Source organism: Sipha flava, unplaced genomic scaffold (genome assembly GCF_003268045.1).
Source record: "Sipha flava isolate LNK unplaced genomic scaffold, YSA_version1 106_pilon_pilon, whole genome shotgun sequence".
Classification (NCBI taxonomy): domain Eukaryota; kingdom Metazoa; phylum Arthropoda; class Insecta; order Hemiptera; family Aphididae; genus Sipha; species Sipha flava.
The window spans coordinates 94183-109662 of NW_020271721.1; the positions used below are offsets into that span (position 1 = coordinate 94183).

General features: G+C 23.9%; 1 protein-coding gene across 1 annotated transcript in view; it reads right to left on the reverse strand.

Moving 5' to 3' along the window:
* Positions 1–831: 831 nt before the first annotated feature.
* The window catches only part of LOC112685193 (lysosomal-trafficking regulator), a 28812-nt gene continuing 14163 nt past the window's right edge, over positions 832–15480 (reverse strand). The window contains exons 9-45 of the mRNA XM_025557013.1: positions 15287–15397; positions 15054–15217; positions 14870–14985; positions 14635–14800; positions 14407–14574; positions 14069–14322; positions 13632–13994; positions 13432–13510; positions 12022–12212; positions 11765–11938; positions 11414–11695; positions 11087–11342; positions 10908–11017; positions 10610–10834; positions 10317–10526; positions 9932–10249; positions 9668–9871; positions 9377–9581; positions 9127–9303; positions 8904–9060; positions 7641–7779; positions 6670–6917; positions 6233–6454; positions 6041–6153; positions 5780–5979; positions 5569–5712; positions 5263–5507; positions 5125–5191; positions 4934–5065; positions 4635–4876; positions 4245–4546; positions 3994–4163; positions 2632–2855; positions 1693–1894; positions 1414–1631; positions 1278–1349; positions 832–1203 (exon numbers count right to left, since the gene is read on the reverse strand). Coding sequence (XP_025412798.1) covers positions 1074–1203; positions 1278–1349; positions 1414–1631; positions 1693–1894; positions 2632–2855; positions 3994–4163; positions 4245–4546; positions 4635–4876; positions 4934–5065; positions 5125–5191; positions 5263–5507; positions 5569–5712; positions 5780–5979; positions 6041–6153; positions 6233–6454; positions 6670–6917; positions 7641–7779; positions 8904–9060; positions 9127–9303; positions 9377–9581; positions 9668–9871; positions 9932–10249; positions 10317–10526; positions 10610–10834; positions 10908–11017; positions 11087–11342; positions 11414–11695; positions 11765–11938; positions 12022–12212; positions 13432–13510; positions 13632–13994; positions 14069–14322; positions 14407–14574; positions 14635–14800; positions 14870–14985; positions 15054–15217; positions 15287–15397 — 7000 coding nt within the window. The 3' untranslated portion in view covers positions 832–1073. The remainder of the gene's footprint in view (positions 1204–1277; positions 1350–1413; positions 1632–1692; positions 1895–2631; positions 2856–3993; positions 4164–4244; positions 4547–4634; positions 4877–4933; positions 5066–5124; positions 5192–5262; positions 5508–5568; positions 5713–5779; positions 5980–6040; positions 6154–6232; positions 6455–6669; positions 6918–7640; positions 7780–8903; positions 9061–9126; positions 9304–9376; positions 9582–9667; positions 9872–9931; positions 10250–10316; positions 10527–10609; positions 10835–10907; positions 11018–11086; positions 11343–11413; positions 11696–11764; positions 11939–12021; positions 12213–13431; positions 13511–13631; positions 13995–14068; positions 14323–14406; positions 14575–14634; positions 14801–14869; positions 14986–15053; positions 15218–15286; positions 15398–15480) is intronic.

Consider the following 15480-nt stretch of genomic DNA (forward strand, 5'->3'; position numbering starts at 1 on the left):
CTTATTAGGTATTGAGTATAGAATTCACTTTTTTAGGGGATTTCTTTCCCTTGCTAACATACCTTTTTTCCGTAATTCTAGTATGTTATTTATATCAAATTTTAGTTATTTAAATTAATTAATATCATAATCATACAATAAAATGTAACATTTAAATGTCAATTAACCTTAATGAAACTTTAATTATATTAAATGGAAAATTAATATTTACTGGAACAAATTTACCTACTATTATTTTCCAGTTTTTAGTTATTATAGGTGCTGGAAGAAGTTAGGAAAAGAACCATTAAAAACCAAATGACAAAATAAAACATTCATAAAAATATGTTATATTTAAAAAAAAATAAAGCTATAAATATATTGACAAATAATAAATGTACTATGTGTATATAATATAAACACAGTTTATAGTTATATAATTAAAATACTTTTATTGCACTGTAAATTAACTTTATTTATCTATATAATTTTTTTTTTTTTTTTTGGATATAATACTTTAGAATATATTCTTAAGATCTTATAATTTGTTTCTTTAACATATATAATATCTAAGTTTAAAATTAAAAATATGTAAAGTATAAAAATAATTTTAATTTTAATCTATTATACTGAGTAATAAATTAATTTGGCCTAATAAAAAATTAGGAACAATTATAATTCAAATTAATTTATATGACAAATATTATTTACATTTACCTATTTATGTAAATAAGAAAAGGATAATTCATACATTTAATACCATGGATTCATGATTAATAAAAAAAAGATGTAACAATAGTAATAACATAATTAAGAAGATAACATTATTAAATATTTAAATCAATAATTTACGAAAATAATTATAAAACAACTTCTGCTTAGTTAATGAAAAATTGATCATCATAATTACTTTAAAGAAATCAACATTTAGATCTATACTTTAAAATTATAATAAGTTAACAGTGAACAATAAATTTAATATTTTTAATAAAATTTGAAACTTAATACTATGATTAAGTTTAAACTTATTAAACAGTACACCAGTCTTACTATAATACTATTATTTAGTCTAAATCAACACCTGAATCCACCTTCTACTGCATACTAAGATTTAAAAATTTAGGCGTTTTACTTATTCGTTTGGCACCTGCAGACTCCCAAATTGTTACTGTTCCATCTTCTGATGATATATATAAATGTTGAGAATCACTTGAATAGATAATACTGCAAATTCAACATTATTTAAATTATATCTAGATTGTTAACTACTAATATCAAAGTTTATCCAATAAACTCACGCTATAACTGCTCCATCAAAATGAATTATTGGTATTTCATTGACAAAAGATAAATCCCAAGTACTCCATAATCTATCAAAGAAAATATATGATTTTTAATTCAAATATAAAATTTACTAATTTTAACTTTCATTACTTTACACTTCCATCTTCCAATCCTGTTGCAATTATATTAACAGAAATTCCTTCAGGAGCATTGGAAAAACAAACTGAGGTAATTTTTTTGTCGTTTTCTAAACTACCAATATAATTAGCATTAATAGATTGTAGAGTCATAACAGATTTTTTAATATCACTGTTGTATATGATTGTAACTATATCACCAAGGGTTTCACTAATTGCAACTAAATTTATCTAAAAAAAATTATAAGAATTTAGAAAAATATTAAAATAAAATTTCAATATATTTAATTACTGGGTATAGCATGGGCTTTAGTGATCTCACATATGCAATATCATTAAGATCCCAAATAATTGCATTTCCGCCAGTATCACAACTAACAGCAATACTAAATGCAGGACTTAGAGCTATGCAAGAAATTTCAGCTCGATGACCAACTAAAACCGTTGGTTGTTCAAATATCTCTACATTACCAGCAATAACATCAAAATAAAATCTGCAATAATAATGTTTAATATTCTATTAAATAATATAACAATAAATAAATTTGAAGTCAATTAATATATACATATGGTTTAAATTCTGAGCAATTTACTTTATTCTTAAACATTTTTCTTTTCCTATTTTTAAGACAAACATTTTGAATTGTTAATTCTTCATTAAAAATTACAGCACCTTTTTTTATTGTAATTTAAACTCCAATGATATGATGAGAAAAGTAATTTTAATTTCCTCAGCAGATTTTTTAAATATATGGAAAATGATAATTTTAAAGATTATTAATGATAATAATTATCTTTAATCTTAAAGTTTGGATCTTTATTAAAATATGTTTTAAATATAATAATCAATGAATATTGGATTTGAAGATTTTTGAATTAATAATATTACTATATTAGATTTGATATCCATACATATATATTACCTAGTATACCTAACACAGATTATAATTATTTTTTGGAAGTAATAATTAATCATTAATTTTATGTAAAAATAAATAATATAAATACAATATACAATCAGAACCAGTATCTTGATGGATTTTTTTTTAGTCAACATTTTAAGATTTATCCACACAAATAATTAAAGTTTGTATAAATAAATATTAACTAGTAAATAGTTTTCAAAAATATAAAAAAAATTGATTTAAGGAACCCAATCTGACAGTTATCATTACTTAATACTTAATAAAATGGTATATGAATATAAAATAGTGTGCTAAAATTATATTACTTGTACACATGTATGATCCCAGATTCAAAACCAATCCAAATGTATGGGCAATGTGGTGCAGAAGCTATAGTGCAAACTTTGTCTGTGGAAAAAAATTGAAATGCTGGTTTGGATGGGGCTTCCTTGCGTTGTTTAATTCGAACTACACTATCAAATTTATTCCAAGATAATATTGCTGCAGCCATAACAGTAACTCCTTCGTTTAAAAGAGTTAAAGATTTCTCCTATAAAATTAAAAAAATGGTTAAGATTCCACATAAAGGCAAGATGCAAAATGTTAAGTGTCTTTAAATAACACAAATTTCATTAAAATATTTGAAAACTATGAAATGTTTTTAAAATTCTAACAATAATTAGTAAATATTTCAAGTCATTATTATAAATATTAATATGATAAAACTAAATAACTAAAGGAGTATTCAAGATTTATGTGAGTAGACTAAGGGAGGAGGAATTTGAGAAAACTGACAGTATCTTATATGGGGAAAGGAGGCTAATTTCAAATTTGATGTCAGCTACATATATCTATCAAAATTTGAAATTAACAGGCAAAAAAAGCAAAAGTCGATGAATTACTGACAATATCAAAGACATGTCATTTACAGGGCAATATAAGAATTATGCAAGGTTCATAGACTGTTGCAGAACTAAACAAAATCCTTTCACCTGCCTACCATTTATGGCCCACTACAGTGGCGTGTTGAATTCATTTTTGGACCGGTAGTAACTGAAAATCTTTCATGGTGGTTAAAAAATCCTTAGACAAAAGATAAATTAAAATGTAAATACTTTAAATTTTCCTTAATTTTGTATGGGATTTTGTTTAAATATCCAATTTCGTCAAAATTTCATTTTATAATGCTTTTAAAACTTGTTTCAAGTTAAAAATTTTCAAAATTTAATTTTTTTTCATTGACCAGTTAACCAGTAAGATATTTTTATGTGAAATGTACTACATTTTCATGACTTTTTGTCAAACCAAGATAAACGTCACATAACTATAAATAGCTCGAAAAATTTTGTGAATCTATAAATAGAGAACAGTTTTATAGAAATTTAGTGAACATTTCTGCAGTCCTTATTTTTTGGGTTGTTGTTTTATCAAAAATTGATGTGCAGCAAATGTTGTTGTTTTTACTTTGGTTTCTATAAGTTTTTTTTTGCTGTTATGTATTAAAAAAATTATTGGAGAATTTCGTCAAATGAAAACCAAAATTAGACAACAATGCTTATCAGAAATCCATGATAATCTGACCAATCTAAATCAAGTACATGGACACAAAACAATGAAACATACAGCTAATACATTCCTTATTTCATACATACTAAAAATAATAAACAAAAATAAAGTATTAAATTTACTTTTGAGTATGTTAAAAGTAAAGCAGAATTTTTTGAAAGTCCAAATACATCATTAGTAAGTAATGGTACAAAGTCAGAAACTAGAGTCTTGTGTTTTCTTTTCCAAATATACATGGGTGTATTTTCCTCTGGAGATCCAACATAAGTTCCCCATTTTAAATTGTTTACACCTATAATATAAATAATTATAAGATCTCATACAAAATAAAATGTAAATGAACAACAAGTACTATTTACAAACAATAATTTACCATTAATAACATTTCGAAAATTGGTCGGTTTCGATATGTTTTTGGGTGCGTAATCATCAACAGTCATTGGATGAGGAAAACGAAATAGCTGTCGTGGAGTTTGTCCATAAGTATTTATCATAGTTTTGAATGCAGATCTTGCAACTGGATCTTCTGTTTCTTCTATATGTGATCCATAATAAGTCGCTGGATGAAACACATTAATTGCATCTATAGCCGCTTTACCAGTCTGTTTGTAACCAAATATTAAGTCTATCCAATGTGGTAAGTTTTCGCTAACTATTTCAGATTCTAAAAGTTGCCTTCATATGAAAAAATGAATTATTAACTATTACTAAAATAATTGGTTAATATTTTTTTTCAAATAAATATTTAAAAAAAAAAACTCACCTTTGAATAAGTACAAATAATCTAGGATTATTTTGTGCCCAAACAGGTAATTTCACATCATCAACAATTTCTCCGGATTGTTTAACACCAAAATTTAATTGTTCAAAGTTTATGAACATTTCTGGTAAATAGTAAAATTCTGGTATAAGTTCTTTCAAGTCGGTGGTGGATTCATCAGATGATAAACGCCAAGTGATTTCCATTGAATGAAATGATCGATCAGGTACATCAAAATTATTATCCTATTAACAAAAATTAAATTAATTTCATTTTTATGATTTTAAATTATTATTTATTACCTGATATTTAATAAACATTTGAGTGTATGGTGGAACTCTGATCAAAAAATGTAATATTGTACCCGAATTACTATAATGAGAACTATAGTGATGTGGATCTGTTCCAAAACGTTCAACTTCTTCTTTCAAATACTAAAATGAAGTAAATTACACATGAATATTAAATTAAAAAAAAAAAAAAAAACTTTTACATTATAATGTTGAATATAATGATCTTCTTTCTTTTTATTTTGAATTGCCATAGGTCGTTTTAAATTTCTATAAAAAAAATAAAAAAAAAAATTGAATTTTATATTATTTACTAAAAAATACAATATTTTATAGTCTACCTGTAAGTAGATATTTGATTTAAATCTAATTCTGGATCAGTGTAACTGGCTAATACAAATGGCATAACAGGATATTGCATTAAATCATTATATGAACGTGCAGCCATTTTATTCAGAATAGACAAATATTCCATATTAGTGATTTGACGAGTTCTCCATAAATCTACTGTTTCACTTAAAATCTCATTGGTAATCCGGTTCGGTAATGAAAAATTCAATAGGTAATTTCCAAAATCATCTCTTTCCTGAGCACAAAAATTAACTTTATTCATAGTCATATATTAAAATGAAAATTATTAAATATACTTTTTGAGAATGAAAAGCAATTAAATATGTTTTTCCATTAGTAAGAAAAATTTCTACAGCTTTTTCCTTTAGAGAATATCTTCGGTTGTGTATTTCTTTAATTTCATCAAATTTAAGAACATGAGAATAATCATTTTGGAAAGACTATAAAAATCATTTAAATTAAAATTAATAAATTTTAGTTAACATTTTTATTTAATTTATTATGTACACTAGCTGCAGGAACAATGTAAATTGCATTTTCACTAATTAAAACTTCACATTTAATTATTTGCCACGGATGCACTAATTTTGCAGTGCACATGTATGAAATTTTTTCTTGTGATAATAAATTCTCAACAACAGCAGAAGAAACAACTTCTAAATCATTTGACAATAAATAGTCTAGAGGTCTTTTGATATTATTTTTTTCTACAAATAAAAAGTTAAAAATCAATTAAAAATCCATAACTAACATAAAAATAATATTTACCAGCTTTATGTGAGTGTTCAGGCTTAAAGAATCGTTTTAATATATTTAAGTGACATCTTTGAAGTCGAATTCGCATTCTATTAGGTCCTTCTGTTGGATTTAGTTCCCATGATCTAAAAATAAAGGTTATATGAATATAAAGGTATTAAGAAAAGATATATCAGAATATTGTTTACGAGATATACTGTTTACGTTGGATATGACTCAGGAAAGTACCAAGGCGCCTTTTCATGAGACATTTGATTGATAATAGTTTTCCATCGAATTGTAGCTTGTATGATATTCCTATAATTTTTTTTAGCTTTTTCAAGTACAAGTTTTCTTTGAGAGTTTTGTTCATCAGATACAACTGTTGTGATTTTCATGGCTGAATTGCAAATTATTTTTATTGTATTGTCCCATTTACAAGCACTTCTAAAATTTAAATATACACTTCATTTTTTTAACAGTTCTTATAATATAAATTTAACTTAAAATAAATGATTATAGATTAAAATTTATAATTAAGTTTTTGTAAATGAAATTAATTTTCAGAACAAAATTTTTAAAAGTTTATAAATATATGATGTTTAATAAAAATGTATAAGTTTAAAGCTATATATGAATAATTTTAGAAAATATAGGAATACTTTTCAATATTGTCCTTATGATTATTATCAATTTCATTTAATTCAACATTCATTTGTTCTACAATATGATTTATTTGGGAATGCCATTCATTTTCATAAACAATTCCATTACTGTCAGCAGTCAATAATTCTAATTCAATAAGATGTTCTTTCAATGCTTCACATGTGCATTTTTCTTCTTCAGTAAGTGGTACTGTTAATTCAGCATTCATTAACGAATACAAATACACATAAAATCTTTGTTCAATCTAAAAATTAATATTTATATTTATATATACAAATTAATATTAATAAAATACATAAATTAAATTAAGTCTTAATTGATTTAAGTCTTTAAACAAATAAAAACATGTTACTTTGTTTAAATTTAAATGTTAATATTATAATATAAAATAATATGTTCAGATCATATTCTCAATCAATATTCTTTCAACTTAACTATGGTAATCAATTTAAGTCACTTCTAAGAAATGTCATATATATATTCTTTGTTTTGATTTTTCTAGTCCATCCACATATACATCTTATTAACCCTATCTATATTAAATGTCTACTCTGTTCTATCCATTAAAATTATCATCTAGATAACATTACTTATCTCACTAAAGTTCTATGCTATTTACATTGTTATCTTACTAGTAGATATTAATTTATCTATTTCTATTAATTAAAATATAATAAACGTGGCATATCTCTTTAATTTATCTATCAACAATTCATCCATTGTTTCGTGTTCTATTTAGAACCGACCATTGTTCTGCAACCCTGAATATAAATACTAGAATCTGTTTACTTAACTTAATATATTTTTATTTATCTTTAAAGCTTCTCTTGTCCTATTACCTGTGCAAACTTAATAACTTATCAATTTATAACCATCATCTTTAAAAGTATTTTAATGCTCCTTTCTCATCAAAAAATACTTTTCATAAAAAACAAAAATGTATCTTTTAAAATAATTAATAATTTACCTGAGGATTAATATATATAATATTTTTAAACAATTCTTTAGATCTAGGTTCATTCAATAATGACTTAACAGCAAACATACGTATCCTGGTTGTTTGATGTGGACTTAATAGCCACACTAATAAATTAGCTCCTTGAATTCTAAAAAAAATACATAAATGCTAAACAATTTAACCTTAGATTTTGAAAGTTCTTAATATTTAATCATTCTAACATATTTTTTTATAATTAATACAACACTTTCAAGTATTATACAATTAAAACTTCATTAATATTATAATTTTTCAGTTTTTATTAATATTATAAAAAAGATTTTCATTGTATAAATATAGTATACACATGATAATTTATATCATATATGAATGCAAACACATTTTTAGCAATATGTATATGATAATATAACTAAAAGTTTTGATTATTGTTGACCACTGTCATTAATAATTTATCATATCCTAACAAACACCCCAACTGAACAATTAATTAAATTTAGAATTTTTTTAAGTAGAATAGTTATCTGGATAGATATTTTTTATTATCCCTATAGTTTTAAAATAATTTTGGTACCATTGAAGATCTATATACATCTCTCAACTTTAATCACAATACACTAAACCAGGGATCTTCAACCTTTTTATGCAGCGGACTACATATTATTTTTTTTAAATCTTGCATTCTTAGTAAAAACATGTATTTTATATTAAAATTCAGTTTTATTCTTACAATTTTTAAAATTAATTGGGCACATTTAAAATTATAAATTATTATTATTATTAAAACATAAATAAATATTTTTTTTTAGTTACAATTTTTTTATTTTATTTTTAATGTGAAAACATTTAAAATGTGATCTCGGGCCGCATATTATGACAGGGCGGGTCGCAAGCGGCCCGCGTGCCGCGAGTTGAAGACCCCTGCACTAAACAACTAGGGGTAGGCCGATCCTATAACCGATAATTGGTATCAGCTGATACTCGTGGTATCAGATATATTGGTATCAGTTTTTTTTTATAATGAATATTGGAATTGATAACGCAAAAAAAAAAATGACTTAAGACTCGATAAAAAAAAAAAAAAAAATAATAATAATAATCATTAAATAAAATAATGAATACCTGGTTTTCTAAAAATATCATACCAGTCTAGGAATTATATGAAATAACTTTTCAGTAAAAAGCCAATACTATTTATATCACACATATATAAATGTATAATATATTTACAAGATAGACTAAAAATGTAAATAAAGACAAAAATAATTCTTGTACCTTATAATATCACGAGCAGCTCCATAAATAGATACCCAAGGTTGTTGCCTTTGTTCTCTTGTATTTTGTATAATACTGGTAAGATTATATAAAAGGATTGTAAATAAATGGCATGCAAAAGCAACTTCAGGAGAAACTTTGTCATTAAATTGTTCATCTAAAAACAATATTATTATTATTTTAAATAGGCATTTTATTATAATATTTATATTATTTGACATACTTAAGGCAAAAATAAATTCAACAGATCTATTAATTATATGTTTATATCTTTCAATTAATTCTGTTTTAGATAATGGTTTTTGACGATTATAATTAGATGCCATACTAAATAGGCTTGATTCGCTGTTGGTCATATAAGGATCATTATATGTATCTTTTATGCTGTTTAATGATAACACTATATATATATAAAAAAAAATTGTTGAAACAAAACTATAAATTATAACTCAATAATATAAATATATATGTACCAGAACTTAGATTTTTTTTCAACCGTGATAATGCAGGCATTAATGGAGGTTGAGTTTGTATGAGCTCTTGAATAGTATCCATTCCTGATTCAAGAATAAAACGCTGTGTTTCTCTTAAGGTCAAATTAGATTTATTACCCTCTTTTGGACTTTGTATTTCTGCTTTTTGTAAATAACGACACTGATAAACAGAATCATTAAAAATCTGAAAAAATAATATTATCAGTATATTAAAAAAAATAATTTAAAAAAAATACTGTAATTATATTATAATAAAATTGTTTAACTGACTTGAATGTTGTGTATGCCAGGGGTATGAATAGCAGAAGTATTTATTGTTATTATTAATGAATTTATATCATCAACAAGTATCTCTTGTTTAGTTGAATCTGCATGAACTGGAGAATTTGAGTAAATACTTGCTATTGTAGACAAAGTTTTTAGTAGACATTCCATCAAACCATACTCTAAAATAGTATGCAAGCATTGTGGAACCTACAAGTATTATTAAAATGAATATTATAAATATTTGATTAGTTATATTTTAATTCTTACTTTAGAAACAAGTTTGAGGAAAAAGTTTATTATATTCGTACACAATGTTAAATTAAATGCAGATTTCGGTAAAAGTGATAGCAACAATGGAAGTGCCGAAAAATTAAAAGAACTCATGTCAACAGATTGGTCCCACTGCAATTGTTGATCCATAGGAACCCAATAACTACCAGTAAATATTGAAGCACAAGTATCAACTAAATTAACTGTAGTTTGATGTAAGCACAAAACATTGGCCATTTGATAAAATCCTTTGAATTTATAAACAAATTTTTTAGCATATGATGGACTACAGCGTTGTAAAAACACATTTATTATCTGAAACAATAAACATCTATTTAAAATACAACAATCATGAAATACTTCAACAATTAATCATACTTACTTTTAAAATAATAATTCTTACTGAAGGACTTGGGTTATTAAGTAAAATAACCATTTTTTCTGCATCAAACATTTTATCAATAAGATTTTCAGGTACAATGTTTGAAAAATTAATTAAAGTATTTCGTAATATAGAAAATAAACCTTCGATTATTTCACTATTATTTTCAGTATTAGCATATTTAAATTGTTTATTTTCATATGATTTTGTCTAGAGTTAATATTTAAAATCATATTATTAAATTAATGTAATTAAAATGTTTAATATTAATAATAGACTAATATATTACTTACTTGAGCTTCAAAATATACTTCTGCTTCACAAGCATTACTACAGTCATAAGAAATGTTACTTTCATCTAATAGGATAGGCACTGAAATATCTTTTACACTACCATCTATGCCTGAATCCTGACCGGTTTCTTCTGGAATAAAATGTTCACTATTTTCTGATGTTTCTTCACTAACTTTTGATGAATAAATGTTAGTATGATTATTTACTGGTAATTCTTGTTGTACCTACAAGACAAAAGTTATGAAATTAATTAGAAAAAAAATATGTATCAAAATATTAAAGATCTATTTATTTTACCTGAAGTTTTAATAATTCTGTATTTAATATATGACTATCAATAGATCCACAAAAGTCAGTCTCTGAGTAATCATTTAAATGTATTTGTTCAGATTCAGATTCATGAAATTCTAAAAATAAAAATAAAAACTTTAAAATTTTAAATAATTTTAAATAAAAATATATTAGTAAATATATACCTGATGATATATGAATATGAAAATCAGGTGATGTATAAATTCTTGATTGAGGAGACAAAACAAAATACACAGATGCTTTTAAATGAGGCAAATATAAATTTGAAGTGGGATGTACAGCAATTAAGAAGTCTAATATTAAATTTATATAATTTTTATTCAATTGTAAATCAAAAATACTTTGTACAAAATCCACCAAATCTTTTTGTACATAACTTGACAATGTAGTTTCATTTGAATCTTCTAATAATAATTGGCACTACACACAATTAAAATATGATTTTAATATATATATTCAATAAAATTAGTATTCAAATTATACTTAATTACCTTTATTTGCAACAAAATTGATTCTAATAATTCAGATGACTGAATTTGTTTTAAATTAAATTTTCTATGTGGATGACTTGATGATAAAAGATGTTTACAAAATTTGAAAAGATATTGAATAATTTGTTGATTTTTAGAAGTCCATATCTTCCAACATGGCAAAATTACATCTTTAATAAAACAAGTATTTAACAAAACTCCTTCGTAGAACATATTAACTATCCATTCTTCATTAACATAAATAAAAGCCCCTTTTTTATTACAACCAGCTTCCAGGAGGACCTTTAAATAAAATTAGAATTAAAATAATGATACAGTATTTAATACAAGATTAGATATTTATATACATACCATTAATAGTGAACAGCTAGGTTGAGTTTTTGAAGAAGTCAAAGCTTTTGTCAGTAATTTATAACCATCGAGTGCAATAAATTCTGAATATAATTTAGAATCAGACTGCATAAAATGTAACATAATTCTTAATGCTTTTACTAGATCATTAGAAGATGAACTAAATTCTATAATCTATTTAACAAATTATAATTAATAACTAAAAATAAAAATACAAACTACATAAAATTAAATTTATAATTAAGTAACTAATTTACCCTAGCATATAAAAATAAAATCAATGGCATGCCACCTATTTTATGAATAACAGTTATTAATCCATGTGGTTCATCAATTGTAAGAGACCCAACAATAACTGTTGATACCATTTGAGGTGGACTCTGGCATGCACGTAAATCATAAGCTGTCATCTTGAACATTAATGGTTGAGTTGGTGGAAATAAAGAACCTAAATAAAATAGTGAAATAAAATATTTAAATACTAACTTATAATATATATATATATTTATATATATATATAGATTTTATGAGAACTAAGAATGTATTAGTTTTCTTTAGTTTTTTTATATTGGTTATGATGTGTTAATGTTAATTTTTTTGTTTGTATACATGATTAAAAAGTAAATTGACCTTATTAAGAAATTTGGTTTGACTACTATATCTTTAGAAATATAAACTAATCCAATATAACTTATTCATTCAAAATTAATTTTTCAATAGCAATAGTAAATTGGTTTTAAATTCAAAAGACCAATACAAAAATATAATTTACTCGCCTGTCCCTGTATCTCACTCATTTTTAATATTTATTTTAAATATAAATAAACTTTTATTAAAATAACAATATATAAATAATTTATTTAGTTTTAATTTAAAAAAATATTGAATTAAAACTCTGAGATATAAAATAAAATTGATCAAATTCAACATATTAATTGTTTATTAGTATGAAATTCTATACACAAAAAAAGACAATACTTCTAGGTTGGACGACATTTCATAGCTGGATAAGATACATGGATTATTATTATTATCATATGACCATTATTAAATGCAATATGATTAAAATATTATAATATTACTACTTCTAGTTAATTGGCAAATTAGAATAAGCAAATGAATAACTTTATAAAACAAATATAAAATATACATACAGAGATGGATGAATGATATTACTATACCAGTTTTTTAAACTTAAAACCAATGTATCATGATTACTCTCAAAAATAATTTTAAGCGAAAGAGGTTGGGCAAAAAATTGTTATACATTGCTTAATATAATTATAGAACTAAATTTCTCAGCAAAGTAAACTGAACTTTTAATGTTATAATTTTTGTAAAAATAAAAAAAGAAAAGAAAAATAAAGCATATAGGTACATAAATAAATAACATTAAAATGTTATATTTTTTTCTGTTATCAAATTATTTTTTGAGTTACGATGAAAACAAAAATTTGATATTTAAATTACTTCCATTATAGTAGTGATAAAAAAACATTACTTATAAGAGACTCTTAGAATTTTAATGATTGGAGCAATTTTTCTGGTCAAAATTATGTACGAATAAAAAAAACATATTATAGTAAACCAATACATTTCTCATTTTACACAGAAACTAAAATAGATAATTAACATATCAAAAAAAATAAAAAAAATAAAAAAAATACCTGTAGGGTTTGGCAGAGTCAGTGAATACAAACAAACAATAAGTGGTTGTCTTGGAGTAAAACTCAATAAAATGACATCCTGAATACATAAACAATCATAATATAATAAATTTAACAATGAATTTAACTTGAAACTAAATTTCACAAATAATTTAACAACTAATCAAAAATTTTTATCAAGTTAATTAATTTTTAATTACCTGCAATGGTTTAATGATTTCATAACATTGTTTTAACATGAAATTCCAATCTAAATTAGAATTTAATGATGTATTAATATTATAAACAGAATCATTGAATAACATGCTAAAATTTGGCTTTAACGGGTTGTTTGAACAATCAGCTAGATTTTCTAACTCTGGTCCAAATGCTGCAAGTACACTGGCACACTCTATTGTCAATACTGGTAATCTAAACATTAGAATGTTTCCAATAGAAAAAGGTGAAGTATTTTCTCTGGTATCACCTAGTAAAACATTTGATGGACGAGGTTTTTTGATGAAAAATCCATTAAACAATAATTTGGCTTTAGTTTCACAAACCCCATCAACTACAAGAGAAATCTAAATAAAAATAAAAAGTGTTTTTAGTTTTTTTATATACAATTTTAACATTATAACATTTATGATAAATTTACCTCAATAAATTTATCGCCTTTTCTAATACCATTCACATTTACAGCGATATGATGCCATGCAATTGAACCCAAGCAATTGTTAAAGTTGACTTCGGAGAGTAATTCAAATTTATTTTCATTTGGTCTTGTAAGTCTTACAATAAAACCATCAGTAAATGAATTCAACCAAAATTCGACAAGCATTGCATCATATCCAATAGAAAACACATGAGTTAAATCATCTAAATGAATTAATTCTTTATGTAGATGTTGATCTAGAAATATAATATAATTATAATTATTTAAATTAATCGAATTAATATTAATTGTATTAAAATGGATTATTCTAATGATTTTACTTTTTCCAATTGATTCTACAGAATTGTTTCTTTTAATACTTATACGTCTATGCACATGGTCTAAACGTAACCACATTGATATTGAAAAACCGGTTGATAATACTGACCAACCAAGATCTGTATTTATAGGTAAACTTAAAGCAAATATTGACCATGGTGTTAAAAGTCCTTAAAAACAAACAAAAGAAATAAAAACAACTAATAAAAATAATATTTTTACTTTCATACTCATATCTTTGTGGTTTTCTCGAGTTGATAATGCTAATGCTTCAGCAGGTCTATCACTAATCGGTATATCTGCAGCTGTTTTCATAGGAAATTTAATACTGTAATATGACTGCCATCCAATTGGTATATGATCAGTCAAATAAATTAATGGCAAGAGTAATAAATTCTAAAACCAAATAAATATAAAAATACTCTAAATTTCACCTTTAAATTATATCATTAAAACTTGTCTTACAAGAGGAGGATTATTTGTTTTAAATAAGTTTAAATACATCTCAAGTTCAAATGTTTCAATATAATGACAGGCTATTAAAGCTATAAGTTCCATCATGTAAATATAAATTGTATCATCTAAAGTAGAACAAAATATTTTATGAGTAATTTAAATAAAATCAATAACAAAAAAATAATATTCTCACAATTATTGGTTCTTTCAGCATTATTTACGTGTTCTTTAATACAATTTAATAATTTGGATATAAGTCCTTCTTTACCAAGTTTTAAACAACTATCATCATTGTCTTTGCAAATTGCAATTAATCTTTGTAAACAATAAATTATTCCATCTACATTATCAAGATTTCTATATATATAAAAAAAAAAAAAAGTTCATTGAATACAAAATAATTTAAAGATGTATAAAAAAAAATACCTAGCAAAAGTCATTAAGTCAACAGCCAATGTACACAATGCTGGATGCATAATATTTAATTTTTTTGTATCGGTATGAACATTTTTATGAGGTATTGTTTCATCTGCAGTTCTAAAAACAACAAATATGACACATATGTATACAAAATAATAATGGTAATAATAAAAAACATTTAATTTGTGTGTTGCTCTCTT